This window comes from Leopardus geoffroyi, chromosome B4, assembly GCF_018350155.1.
Source record: "Leopardus geoffroyi isolate Oge1 chromosome B4, O.geoffroyi_Oge1_pat1.0, whole genome shotgun sequence".
In the NCBI taxonomy this organism is placed as follows: domain Eukaryota; kingdom Metazoa; phylum Chordata; class Mammalia; order Carnivora; family Felidae; genus Leopardus; species Leopardus geoffroyi.
In genome coordinates this window covers 4,605,396-4,629,625 of record NC_059341.1, presented here as the reverse complement: position 1 = coordinate 4,629,625, position 24,230 = coordinate 4,605,396, and the positions used below count along the sequence as shown (strand labels likewise).

Genomic DNA, 24,230 nt, shown 5'->3' with positions numbered 1-24,230 from the left:
GTCATTTGATGTGGGAGCAAATAGCCTTAGGAACTATTGTGGGTATCCTTTTATTTTTAGCAACTACATAAACAGTAATAATGACAATCCTAGATTATAAAGAACTGGCTCAACTACTTGTTTATATGTCCTAATTTAGTTTAAAACATGTTTGGAAAAACAGTCTATCCAAAAAGTTAAATCTCCTTAAAGGGAGCAGGAATCCTTAGATCTGAGTTTGTACAATGGCTAGCCTGGCTTAAGACTGTACCTTTAGCCCTGGATATCATTCTACAAATTCATCAATTTTACTGGACAAACACAATTTAAAGAGTAAGTCCCATCACTACTGGTAGATCATAGGCATGGTATTATCTTTCTACCAATGGAGAGCATGACTTCACATCTGTTAAAAGGAAAATGTTATAAAATCCTTAAAAGGATCATATGGATTTACATTCCTGCCATACAAGTGATGTACAGTGTTCAGTAGATTCTCCCAAGGCCCCAAAGAGCAGCAATAGAATTATTTAAATGTTATTTATATCCAATAATTGTAGTATTTGCAAAGAAGAGCTCCTTAAACGTGGTTACATGAGTGATAGTAATTATTTTGTTGGTTGATGTTACTCGTCTCTTTAGAGATCTCTACGTCTCTTTAGAGATATTCTGTGGAGGAAGCATGGCAAACAACATTAAATTAGGAGTTAGCAAATACAGGACAAACTTTTTCCAGTATCTAGCTGTGAAATTTCACAGAGCTTCCCACGTCTCATGTATAAAAGAAGTTGTGCTAAATGCTAAGGCTCTCTCTTTAGTACTAAAATGGGAGTCAGTTTTGTTTGTTTGTTTGCTTGTTTGTTTTGATAACAGCAGCAAGAAATTTACTGAATGCTTATTATGTACATATAAACATAGAAGTTTATATGAGTTCTGTGCATTGACTCAATCCTTAGAGCAACTCTATAAGGCAGGTCCTATTTCTACTTCCACTTTACAGATGAAGAGGCCGATGGCATGTATCGATGAAACGGGCCAAGGCCTCAAAGTGGTCAGCGGCAGAACCAGGATTTACATCCAGTTAGTCTAGCTCTACCACGCCGTGAAAAACCATACTACACCGCCTCTACAAGAGCTGACAACAGAGCTAACTGCTAAATACTCTTTGATACACAGTAAATAAGTGATAGTTCTGGTGTTTCCTGCAAAAAATACCAATAATGATACCTAATGTTCTTGGAATATTTGCTAGGTCTAGGTACGTTCTAATGCTTGACATGAATTATGTCATATGATTTTCACAACCTTATGAGACAGATACTATGAAGTAGGATTTAAAGAGATTAAGTTCTCAAGAGCCGGAGTCTGAACCCAGGAAAAAGCCTTACTATAAAGCCTAAACTCTTTAAAAACTAAAATTTTATTTGGTTGTGGGCCTCAGTCTAAAAGAATGTACATTCCCAGAGGAAACGATGAATTGAATCAAAGGTGAAGCCAGAACAGACTCAGCGTCAGGGAAACTAGATCAAGAAAGCAGGCCGTCTTGCAAGCTCTGAATCCTATGGCAGGGCCCAGGGCTGTCCGTGGACAAGACCCCTTTCCTACTACCCAGAGCAAAGAGAGGATGTAAGGGGAGGAAGGATTTGAGAGGCCCGCTGTAAAACCTACACAGAAGCTTACACCCTACTGGATTCCAGCTGTTTCTACTCTTTCTTCCTCCTAATCATCTCTCCCCTGCCATGGCCTATAGCAGTCATCACACATATGATATGTTCTCCCAGAAGTAATATTTAGCAGGGGCAAATCATCTTCATGATCCTTTATTTAACGTGGCACAGACTTAAAACCAGTAGCCGTCCATTTCTCCTAGGTTCTGTGCATCCTAGCCATTTCTATCACCCAGGGCATCCTCTAATGTACCTGTTTCTTGGTTGGTGGGCTACCATTAATAATTAGCATTGGTGTGGCTGGAAATGAGCTCCAGGCCTGTGGGCTGATTAAAGGTGGGTCCCGTCAACAGCAGTGTTCACCCATGTGTACATGTGTGCCAACACACGCACACGCACACTCACCCCCACCCCCAACCCATGGTGACGAGTTTCACTTTAAATTCCTGACCACACATTTCATGTAGGTTTTTACTCTGCCCGGCAATTACATTTCCCTTGTCACTTCCTCTCCTACTCTTGGAAAGAACTACTTCAAACCTTTCCCTCTTCACTCTTCCAATACTCCCTCCTCACCCCCATCTCACTTTCAGCTTAGGACTCTGACTCTGCATCGTATAATATTATATCCTGCACACTTACACTGTCCAATTTACCAACATACCATAAACTTTTTCTTCTCTTTTGTTACAATGTATAAGCTGTATTAACTAATTCCAAACCCTCCATTTATACACTGGGTTATATCTGCTCTTCTCTACTCTGAAAAGCAGCCAGACACAAAACACATCCATTTCAAAAAAACAACAATTAATTATGAAATGTAAATAGGTACAATGTAACAATCTGAAGATAAAAATTGCCAGAGGAAGATCCTTTCTGAAAAGAGAACATAGGCAGTGTGATGATGTTGTCTTGAAGAAAAGCAGTAGTGTAATTAATGGATTTGTGAATTGAATTAGCTATTCATTTTCAGAGAGCAATATTTTTACTTGAGGGACCCACTAACAGATAAACTACCATCATTTGGACTTGGGTATTTTGCAGGCATTAACTCTACAATGAAGTATTGCTGCCAATGATAAAAAGTTGTGCTTTCAAATGAAAATTAGAATTTTTGAAAACTGTATCCATCGTTGTGAACATGACATCTCAACCCTTAAAAGCTTTTCAGGTGAGACCAGTGATTATATAAATGACTATGACTTTTTGATAGCATGTGACAATATGTCAGTATGTATCAACCTTTGGAAGATCTGCTTAACTCAGTACACCAGTATTTTCCAAACGACAAACACATAATGTCTCAAAATCATGGCTGAGTAAACAGATCTAAAGACAGTGGATTTTAATATAACAGAATGAAAAGTTCATTGATACAATTTCAGATTCAAACTGCAGCCAAACATTAAGACACTGCCACTTGTCAAGTTTCGGTGTATTATCAAAGAAGAATACCCATAACTGTCTGAAAAGGCTATTAAAGGATTTGTGCATTTTTGAACTAAAAACCTGTGTCAGGGCAGATTTTCTTTATATACTCATATGCTTCATTCTCTATATACTTCATCTTTATATATTGCAAGCAGCAGATATAAGAATCCTGCTCTTTTGTTAAGCTTGATACTAGAAATTTATGAAACTTATAAAAAAACTCGACACTTCTCACTAATACTGTTTTTGAAACTCTTTCCTTTAAAAAATATGTTGTTTATGCAAATATAATGGGTCTGTTTTAAAACATTTAACAAAGTAATAGTTTTTAATAAATATAATCCACATCAACAAAAGCTCTCTGGTATCAATAATTTTAAAGAAAGTACAGAAGTCCTAATGCCACAAGAATGAGAATGGCTGCCCTAGAAAAAACCTGCACAGGTACAGAAAGGAAATGCATACCCGAAAAAGAAACATGTATCTTATATGAGATAACACATAAAACTCTGTCTGAATTATGGAAAGAGACTTAAAACGATTATAGTTAATGATATTTCATTGTGTAAAGGTATCATAATGTATTTAATTTCCTATCACTGTTTTTTCTCAATTTTTTACCATAAAGATGTGTTGTGACGTACTTTTTTACACATACACCCACATATATGGTACAATAACTTTAAGATAAATTCCTGTATGTATAATTCTCGGTTTAAATATATGCACTATTAAAGTTTCATTGTATCTGCTAAATTTCTTGTCCAACATACATGTAATGGGAGTACCAGGAGGAGAAAGGAGCAGAAAAAATATTTGAAGAAATGACTGAAAACTTCTCAAATTTACTGAAAAACAATAACCTACACATCCAGAAAACGCAGTGAACTCCAAGGAAGATACATTCAAAGAGACCCACAGATAAAATCACAATAAAAATGGTCAAACATAGGAGAAAATCTTGAAAGGAGCAAGAGAAAAATGACTTGCTACTTACAAGGGAATTCCAGCAAGATTAATGGCTGACCTATCAGCAGAAACCATAGAAACCAGAAAGCAGTGAGACGTCATATTCAAAGTGCTCAAAGAGAAAGACTATCAACAAAGAATCCCAATTCCATCAAAACTAGCTTTCAAATATGAAGGTGAAATTAAGACATTATCTAGATAAACAAAAACTGAGAAAATTTGTTGTCTGTAGACCTGTCTTACATACTAAAAGGAAGTATTCAGGCTAAAAGCAAGTGAGTCTAGATGGTCATTTGAATCTACCCAAAAAGACAAAGAGCACAAATAAAATCAGTCTAAATGAAAGAAAAAAAAAAAAAATCAGTAAATAAATTAAAATGCCATTAATTAGAAAACATTCACTTTATGCAAAAGAAAGCAATAAAGGCCAAATAGAGAAACCAAGGTCAGACATAAAACAAAATGCAAAATAGCAGGCATAAATCAAACTATATTAATAGAGAACATTAAATGTGAGTGGAGTAAATCTCCCAATACTAAGACAGAGATTGTTAGCCTGGATTTAAAAGAAATAAATATAATCCAACTATATACCATTGACTCTTGAACAATGTGGGGGTTAGGAGCACATCATGAACCACCCCCCAATGTGGTCAAAAACCCATGTATAACTTTTGACTCCTGCAAAACTTTACTAATAGCGTTTTGTTGACCAGAAGCCTTAAGTATAACATAAATAGTAGGTCAGCACATATTTTGTATGTTATATGGAGTATATACTGTATTCTTACTATAAAATAAGCTTGGGAAAAGAAAATACTAAGAAAATCATAAGGAAAAGAAAACAGATTTACAATACTGTAAAAAATCCACTTATAAGTGGACCCATGCAGCTCAAAACCACATTGTTCAAGGATCAACTGTACCATCCATAGGAGACATACTTTAGCTTTAAAGATACAAATAGCTTGAAAGTAAAAAGAAACTATGCGAACAGCAAACCACAAGCTAGGCTCGTTATATTAATATAAGACAAAATAGAATCTAAAACAAAACAAAAAAAACAGTTACCAAAGTTAAGGGAGCCATTTTATAATGATAAAAGGATCGATCCATCAGGGAAGTGTAACATTACAAATATATATGCACCTAATAACAAAATAAAATACAGATAGCAAAAACTGACTGAAAAGAAGGGAAAAACAGACAATTCAACAATAGCAGCTTCAATACCTCATCTTCAATAATGGCAGAATAACTAGAAGATCAACAAGGAAATCTAAAACTTGAACAACTCTATAAACCAACTACATCTAACTGCCATCTCTAGACCCTACAGCCAAAAGAATATACATTTTCAAATCCACATGAAAAGCATTCTCCTTGAGAGACTATATTCCAGGGCATAAAATAAAAATATATTTAAAAGGACATAAATAATAAAAATATGTCCTCAACCACAAAATTGGCAATCAACAGCAGGAAAAAAATTGGGAAACTAACAAATATGTGGAAATTAAACAGTGCACTCATAAATAATCAATGGGTCAAAGAAGAAAGCAATGGGAAATCACAAAATAATTCCATATTAATAATAATGCGGACACAAAATATCAAAACTTATAGGATCCAATTAAAGTAGTGCTTAAGGGGGAATTTATAGTTATAAATATCTATATTAAGAAAAAAGTGTCAAATAAATAATTTTCCATCTTAAGACATTGGATAAAGAGGGGCAGAATAAACCTAAAGCAAACAAAGGGACAGAAATAATAAAGGTTAAAGTAGAAATTAATGACACAGAGAAGAGAAAAACAGTAGAAAAAAAATCAATGAAGCCAAAAGCTGGTCCTTTGGAAAGATCAACAAAATGGACAAATCTCTAGGTAGACAGACCAAGACAATAAGAAGACTCAAATTATTAGAAATGGAAATGAAAGACGAGGCATTATCACTTATCTTACAAAAATAAAAAGGACTATAATATCATGAATAACTGTATGCCAACAAATTAAATAGTGTAAATGAAATGAGCAAATTCTTAAAAGACACAAATTACTGAAAGTGACTTAAGAAGAAGTACATCTAGAACAAGGGAAGAGACTGAATTAGCAATTAAAAAAAAAAAAAAATCCGCAAAGAAAAGTCCAGGTCCGGATGGCTTTATCCCTGGATCCTACCAAACATTTAAAGAATTAATACCAATTTTTCACTAACTTTTCCAAAAAACTACAGGATTTTTTTTTCCAAAAAGAGCAGGGAACACCATCCAACTCATGAGACCAGTACTACCTGATACCAAAACCAGACAAAGACACCAGAAGAAAACTACAGACCAATATCTCTTGTGAATATAGACGTAAAAATCCTCAATAAAATATTAGCAAACTAATAAAACAGTACTGAATCCAACAGTATAAAATTATACACCATGACCAAATAGGATTTATATCAGGAAGGCAAAGTTGTTTTAACACCTAAAATCACATCAATACATTAAAAAATAGACCAAAGTGGGGGTTGGGGAGAGAGAGAGAACATTTGACAAAGATCTAAAACCCTTTCAAGATGAAATCACTTAAAAAACTAGGAGTAGAAGGGAACTTCCTCAGTCTGATAGAGGGCATCTACAAAACCCCACAGCTAACATTTTAGTTAAAGGTGAAAGACTGCATGCTTTGCCCCTGAGATCAGCAACTAGATAAGGATTTTTCCAGTCTCAGTGATTCTGCTCAACAGTGTACTGGAGGTTACAGTGAGAGCCATTAGGAAAGAGAAAGAATTAAGGTATCCAGGTTGGAAAAAAAGAAATGTAACTATTTATATTCGCTGATGACATAACCTCGTATGTAGAAAATCCTAAAGAATTCACCAAGAAACTTTTAGAATGCGTGCAGGAACAGTGCAGGATACAAAATCTACCTACAAAAATCAAGTGTACTTTTATACACTTGAAATTAAGAAACAAGTTCCACTTACAATAGCATCCAAAAGAAAATATATTTACAAATAAATTAAGCAAGTAGTACAAAAGTTATACTCTGAAAATTATAAAATACTCCAGAAAGAAGTTAAAGATCTAAATAGTTGGGAAAACATTCCTTGTTCATAGACTGGAACACTGAACATTGCTAAAATGGCAATACCCCCCAAAACTGATCTACAGATTCAATGTAATCCCTATCAGAATCTCAGCTGACTTCTTTGCAAAAATTGACAAGCTTGTCCTAAAATTCATATGGAGTTACCAGAGACCCAGAATAGCTGAAACAATCATGAAAAAGGAAGAACAAAGTAGGACTCGTATGTCTTGATTTCAAAACTTACCATAAAGTAATGATAATCAATAAGCTGTGGTGCTGGCAGAAGGATATACACACACGTCAAGGGAATAAAATTGAAAGTCGAAAAATAAACTAAGACACCTACGGTCAACTGGTTTTTCATAAGGTGCCAAGCCCATTTGATGGGGAAAGAACAGTGTTTTCACCAAATGAGGCTGGGACAACCAGACAGCCACAGGAAAAAGAAATAGTACCCTTACTTTACACCATGTATAAAAATTAACTCTCACAGATCAAAGACCTAAGTATCAGAGCTTAAACTAGAAAACATAGGGGTAAACCTTCACAACCTCAAATTCAGCAAAGGAATCTTAGATGTGATGCCAAAAGAAAAAGCAACAAATATAGATAAATTGGACTTGATCAAAATTAAAAACTTTCGTTCTTCAAAGGACATCAGGAAACTGAACAGACAACCGCCAGAATAAGAGAAAATATTTACAAATCATATATCTGATAAAGGACTTGAGCCTAGAGTAAAGAACTCTTAAAACTCAATAATGAAAAAAAGGACAAATTACCCAACTAAAAAACGGACAAAGGATGGGCCACCAAAAATGGCCACATGATTCCGTTCATATGAAATGTCCAAAATAGGGCAATACAGAGACAGAAAGTAGATCAGAGCTTGGGATAAAGAGTGGGGAGGAGCTTGGGGGAGGGGAAGAATAACGGAAGGAGATGGGGTTTCTTTTCGATATTCAAATAAAATGTTCTAAAATGGACTATGGTGATGGTTACACATATCTGAATACATAGAAAAACACTGTACCCTTTAAATGGGTAAAATTGTATGGTATGTGAACACTGGTTTTAAAAAACCCAGTAATACTTTCACTTTTCTTGTATGTTGTTTTTCAAATTACTGTAGAGTGACCTTACCTACAGGAAGTTTTTTTTTCCAACGTTTATTTATTTTTGGGACAGAGAGAGACAGAGCATGAACGGGGCAGGGGCAGAGAGAGAGGGAGACACAGAATGGGAAGCAGGCTCCAGGCTCCGAGCCATCAGCCCAGAGCCCGACGCGGGGCTCAAACTCACAGACCGCGAGATCGTGACCTGGCTGAAGTCGGACGCTTAACCGACTGCGCCACCCAGGCGCCCCAGGAAGTTTTGTATTTACATAGGCTTATACATCAGTCTTCTTCCTTATGATTTCTGGATCTGATGTCAGCTTAAATAGTTGTTTCTTGCTCCACTATTAATTGATATTACCCTGTCATATTTTATGTATTCTTGGAAATGTCTTACACCCTTTCTGGAAAATGGAATTTGGATTAGTTACTTCGCTGCCTAGTTTTTCTCCAAGGCTCTTCTAACTTCATTCCTATCCTCATGCTGCCTGTGCCATCATCCTTTACTCAGAGCTCATTTCCACCCTCACACGGAAAAATGGAAGCCTGCTGGGAAGGATCTCAAATTCCTGCTCACAACCTACCCCATTCCCCAAACTTACCTAAAAGTATGCCACCCGTAGCTTTTAGCCAGGCTAAATTCTTTACCCTTAATTTGAATCCCATCCTCTTCTGCCTCGTTGGCTAATCACCTCTTTTCTCCTGTCTCTTCCACTTCTCCCTCTACCTACTACCTACCCGAGGATAACAAGTTTATCCCTTAAGAGTCTCCTGCACAAACTGTTGCCTCCCTGTTTCTTCAAAGTGTAACCCACACTCAGGATTTCTTGTTTTCCAATCTCATTGCCAGCTATCAGATTCAAACACCCCTCACCTTTCATTTAGGCTACTGCAGACTGACTTCCCACCAGTCACCATCTGTACCTGGGATTTTTAATTTGGTATCCACAGTTGTGGTGAAAGGGACCACAAATTTGAAATTTCATGCGTATCAGCACTTTTCAGAAATAGTTTTTATAAGACTTAAAAGAGTGTTATGACTCCCAAATGCTACTTATTTTTCTCAATGAAGATGCAATGACATTTTAAAATGCAAGTATCATGTCCTTGGCTTGTCTTTCAGTATTTCCCCATCACCTTGGATAAAACCCAAACTCTCATGCATACAAGGCTCCTTCATGATGTGGTTCTTCAGGATAACCTCTCATCACTATCCCTAAATCCTCCCGGTCACACAATTAGCACCTAGTCAGAGCCAGCTAGGTGTGATATCTAGAACTCCTGTTCATTTGCCTCAGGACCTTTCAGCATGCTTCTCCTCTACATGAAATCACCCATTTACACCTCTCTAACCTGGTCCTTCAAGACTCAGGGATTGCAACAGGAAATCATTTCTTGTTCTTTTCATAAGTGTTCCTTTTATCTGCATCTGTGGCATCCGGTTAGACCTCTACAGTGACTTTTATCACAATTATTAATTTATCCTTCTTTTCTACAAAATTATAAACTTTTGAGTAAGCATAGTATTTTCCATACCCATATTTCTAGTGTCTGGCATTCACATGTTTCTTGAAAAATCACACTTCATTCTCTTCTCAACCCACTGCAAACATTGTAAATTCAATATTTTAACTAGTCTATGGAAATGATCTAAGATAATATGCTCTTCTCATTTCCAGATTTAATGGTCTTTTTGTTCCTTATCTAACTTAAACTTTCCAATCCTTCCTTATCACTAATATGTGACATAGTATCCCATGTCCTCTTCCTTGAAATCCTTTCTTCACTAGGCCTCTGAGGGACTGTTCTTGGTTCTTTTCTGACTTCACCAGCTGCCCCCAGTATCCTTTTTACCCTGACCTTTAAATGTTGGGAGGCCCTCAAGAGTTAGTCTTGAAATTATTTATTTATATTCACAATCTAGATGACTTCCCAGTTCCATGATTTCAGGTCTATTTGTGGACAACTCTCAAATTTATATCTGGTTCCATTGGTGGGTTTGCTTTATGAAATGTCACTGAGCTAAATGCTTAACATTTGTGCACTCTTTAATTCAAGAGTTATAGTTCAATAAAAGGTTAAGAAAAAGCAAAAAAGAGAGCAATGAGTAGAATATCAAATCACTGTGTTGTATACCTGAAACAAATATAACACCATACGTTAATCATACTTCAATTTAAGAAAGAGAAAAAAATATTGTGATGAACTCTTGCCTTCTCCTGTCAACGCCACAGTTAATCCATCTGCAAATCCTGTCAGCTCTATTTTCTAAATTTTTTTGTACTACGTTTCCTTATTTTTGAGAGGCAGAGAGAGACAGAGCGCGAGTGGGACAGGGGCAGAGAGAGAGGGAGACACAAAATCCGCAGCAGGCTCCAGGCTCTGAGCTGTCAGCACGGAGCCCGACGCGGGGCTCAAACTCACCAACCGTGAGATCATGACCTGAGCCAAAGTCGGACGCTCAACTGACGGAGCCACCCAGGCGCCCCCGTCAGCTCTATTTTCCAACACATCCCAAATAGGAGTATTTTTCATGTCTCCCACTTTGATACGATGTCTCATCTACAATACCCTCTGCTTCTAGGTCCCGGCTTCTCTCGCCACGTAAGTCAGAGTGGTCCTTTTAAAATATAGATCACATCATCTGTTCCTGCTTCCCAAGTCACTAGTTCAAATTTGAGGTCCCTTCACTGGTAGGTACCCAGGTGCTGCATGGTCTGGCCCCAGCCACGTCTCTGACCTCTTCCTCTGTGCTTCCTCCACTGGGTCTTGGCTTCTCTGCAGGTCCTCAAACACACCAAATGGGATTCTACTGCAAGGCCTTTGCACTTGCTGTCTCTCCCTCCAAATGCTCACATGCCTTATTCCTTAATGTCTTCCGATCTCAAATGTCATCATCATGGGAGCTTTTCCTTTTGCTCTTTTATTTTTTTTATTTTTTTTTTTTTAATTTTTTTTTTTCAACGTTTATTTATTTTTGGGACAGAGAGAGACAGAGCATGAACGGGGGAGGGGCAGAGAGAGAGGGAGACACAGAATCGGAAACAGGCTCCAGGCTCTGAGCCATCAGCCCAGAGCCCGACGCGGGGCTCGAACTCACGGACCGCGAGATCGTGACCTGGCTGAAGTCGGACGCTTAACCGACTGCGCCACCCAGGCGCTCCATCCTTTTGCTCTTTTAAAAATAGCAACACTGGGGCGCCTGGGTGGTGCAGTCAGTTAAGGGTATGGCTCTTGATTTCAGCTCAGGTCATGATCTCAGGATTCGTGAGTTCAAGACCCCATCAGGCTCTGTGCTGACAGCACGGAGCCTGCTTGGGAATCTCTCTCCCTCTCTCTGCCCCTCCCCTGCCCACTCTCTCTCTCTCTCAAAAATAAATCAACAACAACAACAAAAGCAACACTACCCTCTCCTGATCTCTATCCCCTTTACCATGCCTTAATTCTCTTCACAGTACGACCACCTGATACTGTACATATTTGATGACAGTCTTTCTCACCCAATTTAAGCTTCATGAGAGGAGACACTTCATCTATTTTATTCACCAGAATTCCCAGTATCTACAACACCTGGACGGCGCCCAACAGTATAAATGAATGAATGCAGAATGAATCTAACACTGCCTCTGTTGGATATTTCCGAAATTCTATGTTCCTTAACTAGTCTTTCCATCTCTCAGGCTGAAATGACTTCTCTTGCTCTTCTGACACTCCTTAAATAGAGGCTGTAATCACTACCGAGATTTCACGAAGGTGTGAGACAAGTACTCTAAACCACAAAACAATAAAAATGTTTCTAGTGAAAAAACCCCTAGGTCTCTGCAGAGTAACTTAGCGATGGGCTCATAGGGGTGTCTGGGTGGCTCAGTTGGAGGGGCCTCGCTGGCTTCGGCTCGGGTCATGATCTTGTGGTTTGTGGGTATGCGCCCCGCGCTGGGCTCTGCAATCACTGTGTCAGAGCCTGCTGGAGGTCCTCCGTCTCCTTTCTGGCCCTATCCCGCGCACTCTGTCTCTCAAAATTAAGTAAATGTCAAAAAAAAATTAAAAACAAAACAAAACATCCCAATGGGTTTATAAATGCCTCGTCGATGAAAGGTGTCCTATCTCTCAAACGGGGAGCAGCACCTTCAGGCATAAGTAGAATGTAAATTACGCAAGGGACTGTGGTCTATCCCAAGCAATATGTGAGACGGACCACAGGGCCTTTTGAAACGACGCGCCCAGGTGGAATTGTTACTTTAAAAACCAGCAAGCAGTTAACACAGATCGAGAGCGCTCGGTGTAGAGGCGCGGCGCACGCCTCTTACGCGCATTCTCACTACATTTTACAACTTCTAGGAAGTGGGTCCCAGCTGAATCCCCATTTCACAGCTGAGGACGTGGGCCTAGAGACGAAAGCTCCAACAGCCAGAAACCGGCACCTGCCACCTCCAACAGCGTGGCGGGAGGGCAAGGTTTTCAGTACTCCTGTACGCCGCCCCTCTCCCAGACGCACCCTCAGGGGCCACCCTTCCAGACACACGACACAGAATGGGGAGCGTGTGTCGACAGACAAAGCCAGCGACCATCCGCTGGGACCTGTTCTGCCGGGAGGCTGGAGCCGCCGCGGGCTGTGCTCGGTTCACGGACAGGCGTCCGCAAGGCGTCTCACTTGAACGCTCGCTTTCAGCCCAAGTTTCTCGCCCGTTCCAGGTCGCGCGGCTCCGGTGACGACCCCTCCCCCTTCCCGAGGCCCGCAGGATCCCGGGCGGTCGGGCTCCGGGTTTGCGTTCAGCACCCGCCCCCGCTGCAGCCCCAGGCCAGCGGAGAGCCCACCTCGTCCGCCGGCCCGCGCCGCCCCCGCCCCCGCCCTGGAGGGAGGGGCGGGGCAGGGGGAAGTGGGCAGCGCGCGCCGGGCCAGAGGAAGGGCAGGAGGGAGGAGGGAGGAGGGAGGGAGCAGGAGGGGGGCGATGGGGGAGGAGGAGGAGGAGCAGCAACAACACGAGGAGGACTGCAGCCCGCGCCCTGCCTGAGGACCAGGAGGAGGAAGAGGAGGTGAGTAAAGAGCCCGCGCCCCCGCCAGGGGGAGGAGGAGGAGGAGGGTCAGCAGCGCGCGCCCCGCCCGAGGACCAGGAGGACGCGGAGGGGGAGGAGGGAGATGAGCAGCTGCCCCTCTCCGCGTCCCTCCCCCCCCCCCCCGCGCTCGGACCGGACGCCCGGGTCCCCGGTCGCTGCGGCCCCCAGCGCTTACCGGCCGTCGGGCCCCGGCCTGGGGGTGTCGGCCGAAGGTCCCGCGGCGCCGTCCGCGTTGAGCCCGGAGGCCCGGCGGCTTCGCCTCCGCGGCCGGGGCTGCTTCTGGGCAGCCTGCTCGGGCTCCATGGCGCGGAGGGGGGTGGGGCGGTGGCCGGGTGCCCGGGGGACCCGCTGGGTCGGGCACCGCGCCCGACCACTGCTGCCCGGAGAGCAGTTCCTGTCAGGAGTGCGCCGCCACCGCCGCCGCCATCTTCCGGGGTTTGAAAATGGCGGCCGTGCGGCGCCCAGCCAATCGGGGGGCAGCGGGCGGTTGCTAGGAAACGTGAAGTCCCGCCCTTTTGGCGCTTAACTGGAACGGGGCCAGGCAGGATGGTGAAGGGGTCAGTCCTGCAGATTCCTGGATGGCCTTGGATTTAGTTCAGACCCAATTTCTAAATCCCCAAGGCCCGTTACCTATTTCAGTGTTCAGTAGGACTTAAGCCACAGGCCACGGCAGATTGGAAGCACTTTAGATCTTTCTTAGTATCGGGGGAGAAGAGGGATCGAGAGTAAGGACCCAAACTGATGTTGCGTTATTGGCCGCATACGCGCTAAATTATTCATGTGAGATAAATCCCCAGTTACCAAAGGTGATGGAAATGTGTTCTCAGGGCTATCTCTAGGAAACCACTAAGACCGAATTATGAGCCGTCCTGTCTCCCAAAAGGGAGAGACATTTTCTCTTTAGCGAAAGAGAGTGAAGCTGCCTTCATCCTCTAAGTGTATGAAGGCGGCAAAAAGCTCAGCATCCAATAAAGGACCTCCTTAAACAAAAAAGACGGTTGTTAAGTAGCACATTCTTTGATTTTAAATATTACTTTTTATGTATCAAAGTCTTTAAAAAATAGCTTCTTCCGGGTTATTATAGATTAGTCCGTTAAACGTTGGACTTCGGCTCAGGTCATGATCTCAGGGTTAGTGAGTTCAAGCCCCCCTTGGGGCTCTGTGCTGACAGCTGGGAGCCTGGAGCCTGCTTCGGATTCTGTGTCTCCCACTCTCTCTGCCCCTCTCCTGCTCGTGCTCTGTCTCTGTCTCTCTCTCAAAAATAAATAAACATTAAAAATAACTTGTCCTTTGATACTATGATTCCATTTCTGGGAATCTGTCCTAAGGAATAAAATTATACATACATGAAAGGGTAGAATATGCCAGCTGGGAATATGACATTAGGATTATTTTGAGCTGTGGGCACTTGAAGAACACCAGATACAAGAAGGACATTCTGATCTCCACTTTTCTTCCTAAAAACTGGAGATAAAACTTCCATGTGAGCAGCTGCTGTCCCTGTGCCAGGAAGAAAGGAATCTTCTTATCACCAGAGATTGGGAGGACAGGTGTACAGAGAATTCTGTACAAACAGCACTTATTAGAATAACTCTTATCTTCCCTTGGTCTCCTCATGTATTTTAGCTACTTTTGCACGATTGCCTCTCTTCATCTGACCTACTATATGAGCACTAAGGTTTTGCCATTTCGTTGGATCGTCTTTTTCCTGTTGAGGTTGGGGAGCTCCCATGTACATGTGAAAATTTATTTGCTTTTCCCCTGTTAATCTGTGTTCTGTCATTTTAACTCTCATGCCCAGCCCGACACACTGAGAGGGTAGAATTGAAATTTTGTTTTCCCTGCAATGTGAAGATATTAATGGCATTGATGTTTATAATATCAGAAAAAGTAAAGGTAGTCTAAATAAATAATGATGGGGAAATGGTTAATTATAGTTGACCCACTGGAAAGAATATTTTGTTGTTTTTTTTTTTAATGTTTACTCATTTATTTTGAGAGAGAGAGAGAGCGAGCAGGGGAGGGGCAGAGAGAGAAGGAGAGAGAGAATCCCAAGCAAGCTCCCTGCTGCCAACACAGAGCCCAATGTGGGGTTGATCCCACGAACTGTGAGATCATGACCTGAGCTAGTCAGACACTCAACTGACTGAGCCACCCAGGTGCCCCGTGGAAAAAATATTTTCAGTCAACAAAAATGAACTATGAAGTGTATAATAAGATAAGTATACCGTAATTTTTTTTTTTAATTTTTTTTTCAACGTTTATTTATTTTTGGGACAGAGAGAGAGCATGAACGGGGGAGGGGCAGAGAGAGAGGGAGACACAGAATCGGAAACAGGCTCCAGGCTCTGAGCCATCAGCCCAGAGCCCGACGCGGGGCTCGAACTCACGGACCGCGAGATCGTGACCTGGCTGAAGTCGGACGCTTAACCGACTGCGCCACCCAGGCGCCCCTACCGTAATTTTTAAATAAAAACATGGACTATAGAGGTATAATCAGTACATCCTGAGTCATGAATTATAAGAGATTTAACGGAGGAGGAAGATGAAATCAATGTATTAAGATATCTCTAGGTAGTCAGAGTATGAGTATTAAGTTATTATTATTTTTACTTTCTTGTGTTTTATAATTTTTTAAATCACGAGATGCTGAACTTGAATTACATTTATACCACAAGGAAAAATTCTTGTGTTATAAGAATCATGTTGTGATATTTTACTTTATCCTACCCTACCCAAAATTAAAAAAGAAAATATTGCTTTGCGGCAGTTAGAGTAAAACAGTACAGAAATGCTGTCTAAAGAGCTTTGTTTTTTTAAAGCTTATTTATTAAAGCAGGGCTTAACAACGGGCTCGAACTCACGACCCTGAGATCAAGAGCCTCATTCCTCCAACTGAGTCAGCCAGGCACGCTGAAGTAGCTGGTTTCCACCCAAACAGAGATTTACAAACATTCTCTTGTGGGATGTTCTCAGATCATTTCAACGACTAGGATACTAATACAAATTAGGACCCAAATCAAGAATTCTAAAACCTATTCTCTTATATTCTCTAAAGAAATCAAACTCTCTTTTTGTAAACCTGCTTACCAAGTGATACATATCATGCTTGTTTCAGCAACCAGCAGGGTCACACAGTGTGTACTAGCTGGTGTATAAGTGGGTTTGTAGAGGAAGAATCCCGAGAATTCATCCTGTCACTTCTGACAGTCTGCCTGACCACTCTGTGCCGTGGATTTACTTCTGTTCTTCCAGCGACTCCTCAGACTCGTGTCTTAAAGCTATTAAGGCTGTGCTTTCTTAAACTGCCAATGAGGAGGTTACCTTACGGTAAACTTGCTTTACGAAGAAAAGTTTCACTAATCTTACCGGACCAGCAGAAGAGTGTTGATTGGCACAACGGGGCAGACTATTTGAAATCAGGTTTGTTGTGTCTCTAAATCTATCGTGTGTTTGTGTGTACGTGAAGTGAAAGTTGTTCATTTTTTGCCTCTATCTATCATCATTTGCTATATTGGTTTGCTTTTAGATATGTCAATGAGAAAAACCGTAAAATTGGAAACCGGAGTGCTAGCTGGAGGGTTTAAGAAGAATGAAACTTGGGAGGCACCTGAGTGGCTCAGTCAGTCAGGCATCTGACTCTCGATTTCGGGTCAGGTCATGATCTCACAGTTCGTGGGCTCAAGCCCCACGTTGGGCTCTGCGCTGACAGCGTGGAGCCTGCTTGGGATTCTCTCTCTTCCTCTCTCTCTCTGCCTCTCTCCTGCTCACATTCTCTTTTACTCTCTCTAAATGAATAAATAAACTTAAAACAAAAAGAAGAAGAATGAAACTTGGAGGGAAAAATGTGTGGCCAGGAAAAGCATTACTAATTAGAAGTAGATTGGGGCTAATTGGTTTCATGCTTAGACTATCTTAAGAACATGCCACTGAAGTTTTAAAATACTCAATTATGTTAGCAATGGGAGAGGAGGATGGAGGGGGAACAAGGTAGGCATGTGGGCACCACGGGGGAGGGAATGACAATGGAAAGTGACTTTGGCTGTGGCCACCAGGGCCGCCAACAGAGAATTAGCAAAGATAACTTCAGAAAGGTCCGTGTATCAATGAGAATTATTTCTCAGAGCTGAAGAACTTTTGTTTAACAAGAATTTCTCACTTAGAAGGTTTCTTCTTCTCAGTTTCTTAGCCAGCAAATAAGTGGCCTGTATTAAAAAATACTTAAGGGAGGAACTTTGTAAAGAAAGGAAATCCTAACCATAAACATACACTTTTATACTTCCAAGTTTTCTTTCACTCTCTCTCAGGACCGAAGGACAGCCACGCCTGTGTCAGTGAGGGTTCTACCAGAGAAACAGAGCTAGTAATAAATACGTTTATGTATATGTTTATATTTATAGAAAAATGGAGATTTATACAGAGAGAGGTTTAAGTATATGTTTATATGTATATGAGGTAATGGATTCGCATGTTATATATCTGTGGAGATTATTTCATGGAATGGTTTATGTCATTGTGGACAGTATAAAATCTGAAGTTAGTAGGGCAGACTGGCAGGCTGGCAACTCTTGGGTAGGAGCTGAAGCTGATAGTGCTGTTTTGCTTTTAAGGCCTTTCCACTGATTAAGTGAGGCCCACCCACATTATCAAGGGTAATATTTACGTAAAGTCAACTGATTGTCAGTGTTAGCGGTATGTACAAAATGACTTCATAGCAATACATGGATTGGTGATTGACTGAATAAGCACCACGGGCTATCCAAGTTGACACATGAAACTAACCATCACAGCAGAAGACTTCTCCAGACTTGAAATTCCAATTATTATTAGTTGAAGAAACTTTATTCTTTTAAGATTTAGTCTTCTAAGGAATAAAGGAATTACTAAAATAAAAGGAAAAAAAAAGGATATGTTTCTTAAATTACATTACAAACGAGATTTTTCTAATTTTGTTCTAATTGCAAATCTTAAGTTAATCATAGCTCTAAGTGAGGTTGAGTATTAAAAACAAAAAATTAGGGGTGCCTGAGTGGCTCAGTCATTTAGGTGTCCAACTCTTGGTTTCAGTTCAGGTTATGATCTCACAGTTTGTGGATTCGAGCCCCGCATCGGGCTCTGCACTGGCAGTGTGGAGCCTGCTTGGGATTCTGTCTCCCTCTCTCTGCCCCTCCCCTACTCATTCATATTCTCTCTCTCTCTCTCTCTCTCTCTCTCTCTCCCCCCTCCTTCTCTCTCAAAATAAATAAACATTAAAAAAATGAAAAAAAAAATGTAAAAAATTAAACATACCAATGGCCAGAAATAAGATACTCAGATCTTCTGATTTTCCCTTACCTTGTCTCAAACTAAAAATATCAGGGGCCAAGGGGAGAAATTTGACACAGCAACAAAATAAACAAGATTCTGATTTTATAAAATGGAACAGACTTACTCTTTGTCTTTATTACATGGAACGATCAGAACCCTAAAAATTTGGGGGATTATTGGCAGGTAGAGACAGACAGGACTGGTTTCATGAAAATCAAATTCTGTAACACTTAGAAATCATAAATTCAGGAGAAAACTGCTGGAGAGCACATGATTAAGGGAGCTCCTCAGGCAGAATCAACAGATACAAGATATGGAAGGAGTTTGAGTGATTTGTTGGGGCGATTAAATGGGGAGGTACATTTGGAGCAGGGGTGTCAGTTGGCCTCTTCCCCCTCCTCTGCATGTGGAGTACACTTGCCCACAGGCTAATGCAGTGGGGATCCAGGAGCTGGAGATACGGAGTAGTGCCTCAGGAAGCTGAATATTCCAGGGAGGATGGGGAACACTAAACCAGAAGAGAGAGACAAGCCACTCCGACTGGCGGTACATTCCAACCCTTCCCCTTTATAACTAGAAGCAGGCTGTAGAAAATAGCACAGGCTGGAAAACAGAAGTCTAAGACAAAACTGGGTAAAAGACAAAACAGTGATTGTTAAAAGATTTAAGGAAAACCTTCACAATGAGACAGACCTCAAAATCCTAAAGGGGGAAGAATTAGGACACAAGGGAAGAGAGTAAATAAAGCAAACAGAAGAAGACTTCAAAGGGAAAGGTGAGATGCCAATTCAGCCATGAAAAAAAAACACACTAAAATTCTGGTCATTTAAAATATAAAGTAAACCAAAAGACATATCAATAGCAGGACCAACACAGATGAAAAGCAAATTAACTGGCCAAAAGTTGTAGCTGAGGAATTTCCCAAGAATATAATGCAGAGAGCCAAGAAAAGGAAAGCATGAAAAAGGTCAAAAGTCAAAAGGGCAGAATTAAAAATTTCAACTTACATCCAACAACAGTTCCAGGAGAGAGAACAGGCAATAAGGAGAGGAGAAAATAAATAAATAAATAAATAAATAAATAAATAAATAAATAAATAAATAAATAAATAAATAAATAAAAAGCTCAGACCCAAGAAAGAATATGACCTGAAGATTAGAAGAGTCCTCCAGGTATGGAACGAGGTGATTTAAAGATTGCATAGAGATACATCATGGAAATGCTCATGTTAGAAGAAATAAAGAGAAAAATCATAAAAGCTCTCAGAGAAAAATAGGCTATCTCCAAGGAACAAAGATTCAGAGCAGTGCAATATTTTTCATTGGAAAGAAGGAATAATGGCCAGTATCTTCAGAGTTTTGAGGAAATAAAATTTGGAGCCTAAAATCTCATATTCAAACAAATTGTTATTTAAGGGTGGGGAAAAATGAACACATTTTTGGATATGCAAGAAGCTATCAAATGTACCACTTGCAAAATTGAAAGAATTACTTGCATGTATAATCCAGCAACATGACTAACAAATCCAATAAGAAAGAATAAATGGGATACAGGAAGCAGTAGTGTGTTAAGAAGGCAGTACAATTTCTATTTATGCCTAAATAATTGTTGATGGCTAACGTAAAATATTTATTTTAATGACACTAAAATTCCAGAAATTATCAATTTTGGAAACTGTGGGGGTGAGGATGGGCATTAAAAAGGGAGGATTGGGGTGCCTGGGTGGCTCAGTCGGTTGAGCATCTGACTTCAGCTTAGGTCATGATCTTGTGGTTTGTGAGTTCGAGCCCCACATTGGGCTCTGTGCTGACAGCTCAGAGCCTGAAGCCTGCTTCAGATTCTGTATCTCCCTCTTTTCTCTCTGCCCCTCCCCTGTTCACACTCTGTCTCTCTCTCCCTTTCTCTCTCAATAAACATTAAAAAATATTAAAAATAAAAGGGGGAAGATTGAAAATGTGTGTGTGTGTGTGTGTGTGTGTGCATGTTTTGGGGGCAATTTATTTCTAAAAGACTAAAATATGTAAGATTAAAATAAAGTATATACATTAATGTATATAATTAAATTTGCATATTAAATTTTAAAGTAATAGAAGTACTGGAAAATGTGTTACAACTTACAAACCATGAGCGAAAAATTTGTGATACAAAAAATTTAATCAGTCTTTCAAATTGGAGGAAAGTAATAAAAAACATAGTGGAAAACATAAAGTAAGACAAGAGTATACCCATGCATATTGTAATCACAGAAATGTGAATATGCTACATTTTCCCAACGAAAGACAGAGACTCTCACCATTTTTAAAAGAGGTGCATCCACAGCAAGTTTAAAAAGAAGCGATTGGAGTTCCTGCTCCAGTAACAGGATGTGACAAGTTATCATGACCGCTTTGACCACTAAGTAAAAGAAAACTTGCCCAAATAAAGCACAAAGGAATATACTGAAAGCACCGATGAATAAGATAGTAAAGAATTAGTAGGCCATTTCTTACGAAATGAGAGAGGTGAGTGGAAGCCAGAAATTCCCTTTGTGTTACGGGTGTTTGCCAAACGGGGACACTTCATTCTTCATGGACTCAATGGGCACACGAGGGAGAGCGACCAATGCCCAGGGCCCAATCCAAGACTGTTTCCTAGGAGGCCCTTCTCCATAATGTTCAACTCCCCAAATACGTTTAGAATAAGGGTAAACGCACCCCAGCTTCTCAACACCCAAGAGAGACAAGGTGATTTTCCCTGGTGTTGAGCAGAGCAGGGTATTGGGAGGGATTTTATAGCCACAAGCTGGCCTTAGATTACAAAGTAACCCCAAGTTGCTTCCCTTGGATAGTCTGAAAACTAAAACTCGAGTCTGAAACTAAAGTCTGAAAACTAAAATCAATTTAAACAGATGATACCCCCTACATGACTTGAAGAAGGAAATGCAAATCCTCTCTGGAGAAATGTGTCCGTCCCAGACCTCAAAGACTTCAAATAAGTTTTCAAAGAAAACCAGAAGCTCACAGTCAAAAGCAAGCACACAAGGAAAAAAGGCCACTGGTGGTAAGAATCAGAAAAATAACTGACATGGGCGCCTGGGTGGCTCAGTCGGTTAAGCATCCGGCTTCGGCTCAGGTTATGATCTCACGGTGTGTGAGTTCAAGCCCCGCATCGGGCTCTGTGCTGATGGCTCGGAGCCTGGAGCCTGCTTCAGATTCTGTGTCTCCCTCTCTCTCTGGCCTTTCCCCTCTCGAGCTCTGTCTCTCTCAGAAATAGATAAACATTAAAAAAAAAAAATAAATAACTGACAGAGGAAAGAGACCTGCAAAGATGTTTGTTTTGTCGAATAATCATGCAGATTAGGAAACATCTACAGTGACTGTGTCTAAACAAATAGAAGACAAGATAGAAAATATCATCACAAAATAGTCAATTACCAAAAAAAAAGTTGGATGCAGCAGATTTGGAAAAAAAAATTCTAGAACAATAATTAAAATTGAAAAGTCAGTGTGTGGCCTTAAAAAAAAGATTAGGGAAAGCCAGAGAAAGACAGTGGATGAACAGGAGGAGAGCTGGAGAAATTAAGCAGGATGTGGCAGAGAGATACAAAGTGACTGAAAATAGGAGATATTAAGAGATGTATAAGCCACCGTAAAAAACGTCTGATGAAGAGGAAGGAGAAAATGGAAAGAAAGCCATATTCAAAAAGATAACGAGAACTCTCTAAAACTTAAGAAAGACATGAATTGACAGATCATTAAGCCCAACAGATCGAAAGTAGGACAAATAAAGAAATCAACATAAAGACACATGATGGTAAACCTAAAGCAACCAAAGACAGAGCTAAAAACTCGAACCCAGCCAGAGAGACCTTCAAAGGAATAACATTTTTACGGAAAGCTTCTCATAGGCTGTACCAGAAGCCACAAGCCAGTGGATTTAGGGAGAAATACTGACATAGAATTCTGTACCCAGTGAAATACCTTTCAGGAAGGTGGGTGAAATAAAGGTATTTCAGACAAAAGCAAAAAAAAAAAAAAAAAAAAGAAAAGAAAAAGACTTCACTCAAGGAAATTCTAAAGGACTTCAGGCAGAAGAAGTTAAAAAAAAAAAAAAGTTCTGAAATGGGAGAAGGCATGAAAAGCAAAGAAAATGGTAATATGTGGGGAAGTCTAAAGCAAACGTTGATTTTATAAATCAACAGCAATAGTTCCCTGCATGTTTAAATACGTTTTGATGGTTCAAAAGAAGATCAGGAAGGATACAAAAGACAACCTAGAAAATGGGGACAAACAAGATAAAGGCCCAAAATAAGATATCTAAACCCAGCTATGTTAGTTATTGCATTAAATGTCGTGCACTACATTCTTCGATTAAAAGATACATAGAGGGACGCCTGGGTGGCTCAGTGGGTTAAGCATCCACTTCTTGATTTCTGCTCAGGTCATGAGCTCATGGTTTGTGGGGTTGAGCCCCATGCCGGGCTCTGTGCAGACAGTGTGGAGCCTGATCAGGATTCTCTCTCTCCATCTCTCTCTGCTCCTCCCTTGTTCACTCTCTCTCTTTCTCTCTCTCTCTCTCTCTCAAAATAAAAAAAAACAAAGATACAGGGACGCCTGGGTGGCTCAGTCGGTTAAGCGTCCGACTTCAACTCAGGTCACGATCTCGCAGTCCGTGAATTTGAGTCCCGCGTCGGGCTCTGGGCTGATGGCTCAGAGCCTGGAGCCTGCTTCCGATTCTGTGTCTCCCTCTCTCTCTGCCCCTCCCCCGTTCATGCTCTGTCTCTCTCTGTCTCAAAAATAAATAAACGTTAAAAAAATAAATAAAATAAAGATACATAGAAAAAAATCAGTTACATTATGCTTACAAAAGACACATAAAAATATGACAATACTGAAAGGTTTTTAAATTTTTAAGAATGTAAAAAGATGGGAAAGACATCATTCAGATACTAACCAAGAAATCTATATTAAAGTAGTAATGTTAACATTCAATAATAAAGGGGCATCTGGGTGGCTCAGTTAGTTAAGTATCTGGCTTTGGCTCAGGTCATGATCTCACGGCTCGTGGGTTCTAGCCCTGTGTCGGGTTCTGTGCTAACAGCTCGGAGCCTGGAGCCTGCTTCGGATTCTGTGTCTCCCTCTCTCTGCCCACCCCCGCACTCATGCTCTCATGCTCTCTCACTCACTGTCTCTCAAAAATAAACATTAAAAAATTTTTTTAAAATATTCAATAATAAAGACTTTAAGGTAAAATCATTAGTAGATATAGTCATTTTAAAATGATAAAACATTTCAATTCCACAGAAAATATAACAATTTAAAATTTACATGCTCTCAATAACATAGCCTCAAAATATATAAAGCAAAAATTGTCAAAAAATTGTCAGAAAAGAAAGACAAGTCAACAATCATAATGGAAAAATTTAACACATCTTTTTTTTTTAATGTTTATTTATTTATTTTGAGGGAGAGTGCAAGTGGGGGAGGTGCAGAGAGAGAGGAGAGAGAGAATCCCCAGCAGGACCCATGCTGTCAGTGCAAAGCCTGATGTGGATCTTGAGCCCATGAACTGCAAGATCATGACCTGAGCCGAAGTTGGACGCTTAACCGACAGAGCCACCCAGATGCCCCTGTTTGAATCTT

The 24,230-nt window shown here is 40.5% G+C and overlaps 1 protein-coding gene across 1 annotated transcript in view; it reads right to left on the bottom strand.

The window, feature by feature from the left end:
* Positions 1-13,761, bottom strand: part of NET1 (neuroepithelial cell transforming 1) — a 61,090-nt gene extending 47,329 nt beyond the window's left edge. The window contains exon 1 of the mRNA XM_045466096.1: positions 13,478-13,761. Coding sequence (XP_045322052.1) covers positions 13,478-13,605 — 128 coding nt within the window. The 5' untranslated portion in view covers positions 13,606-13,761. The remainder of the gene's footprint in view (positions 1-13,477) is intronic.
* Positions 13,762-24,230: the final 10,469 nt, after the last annotated feature.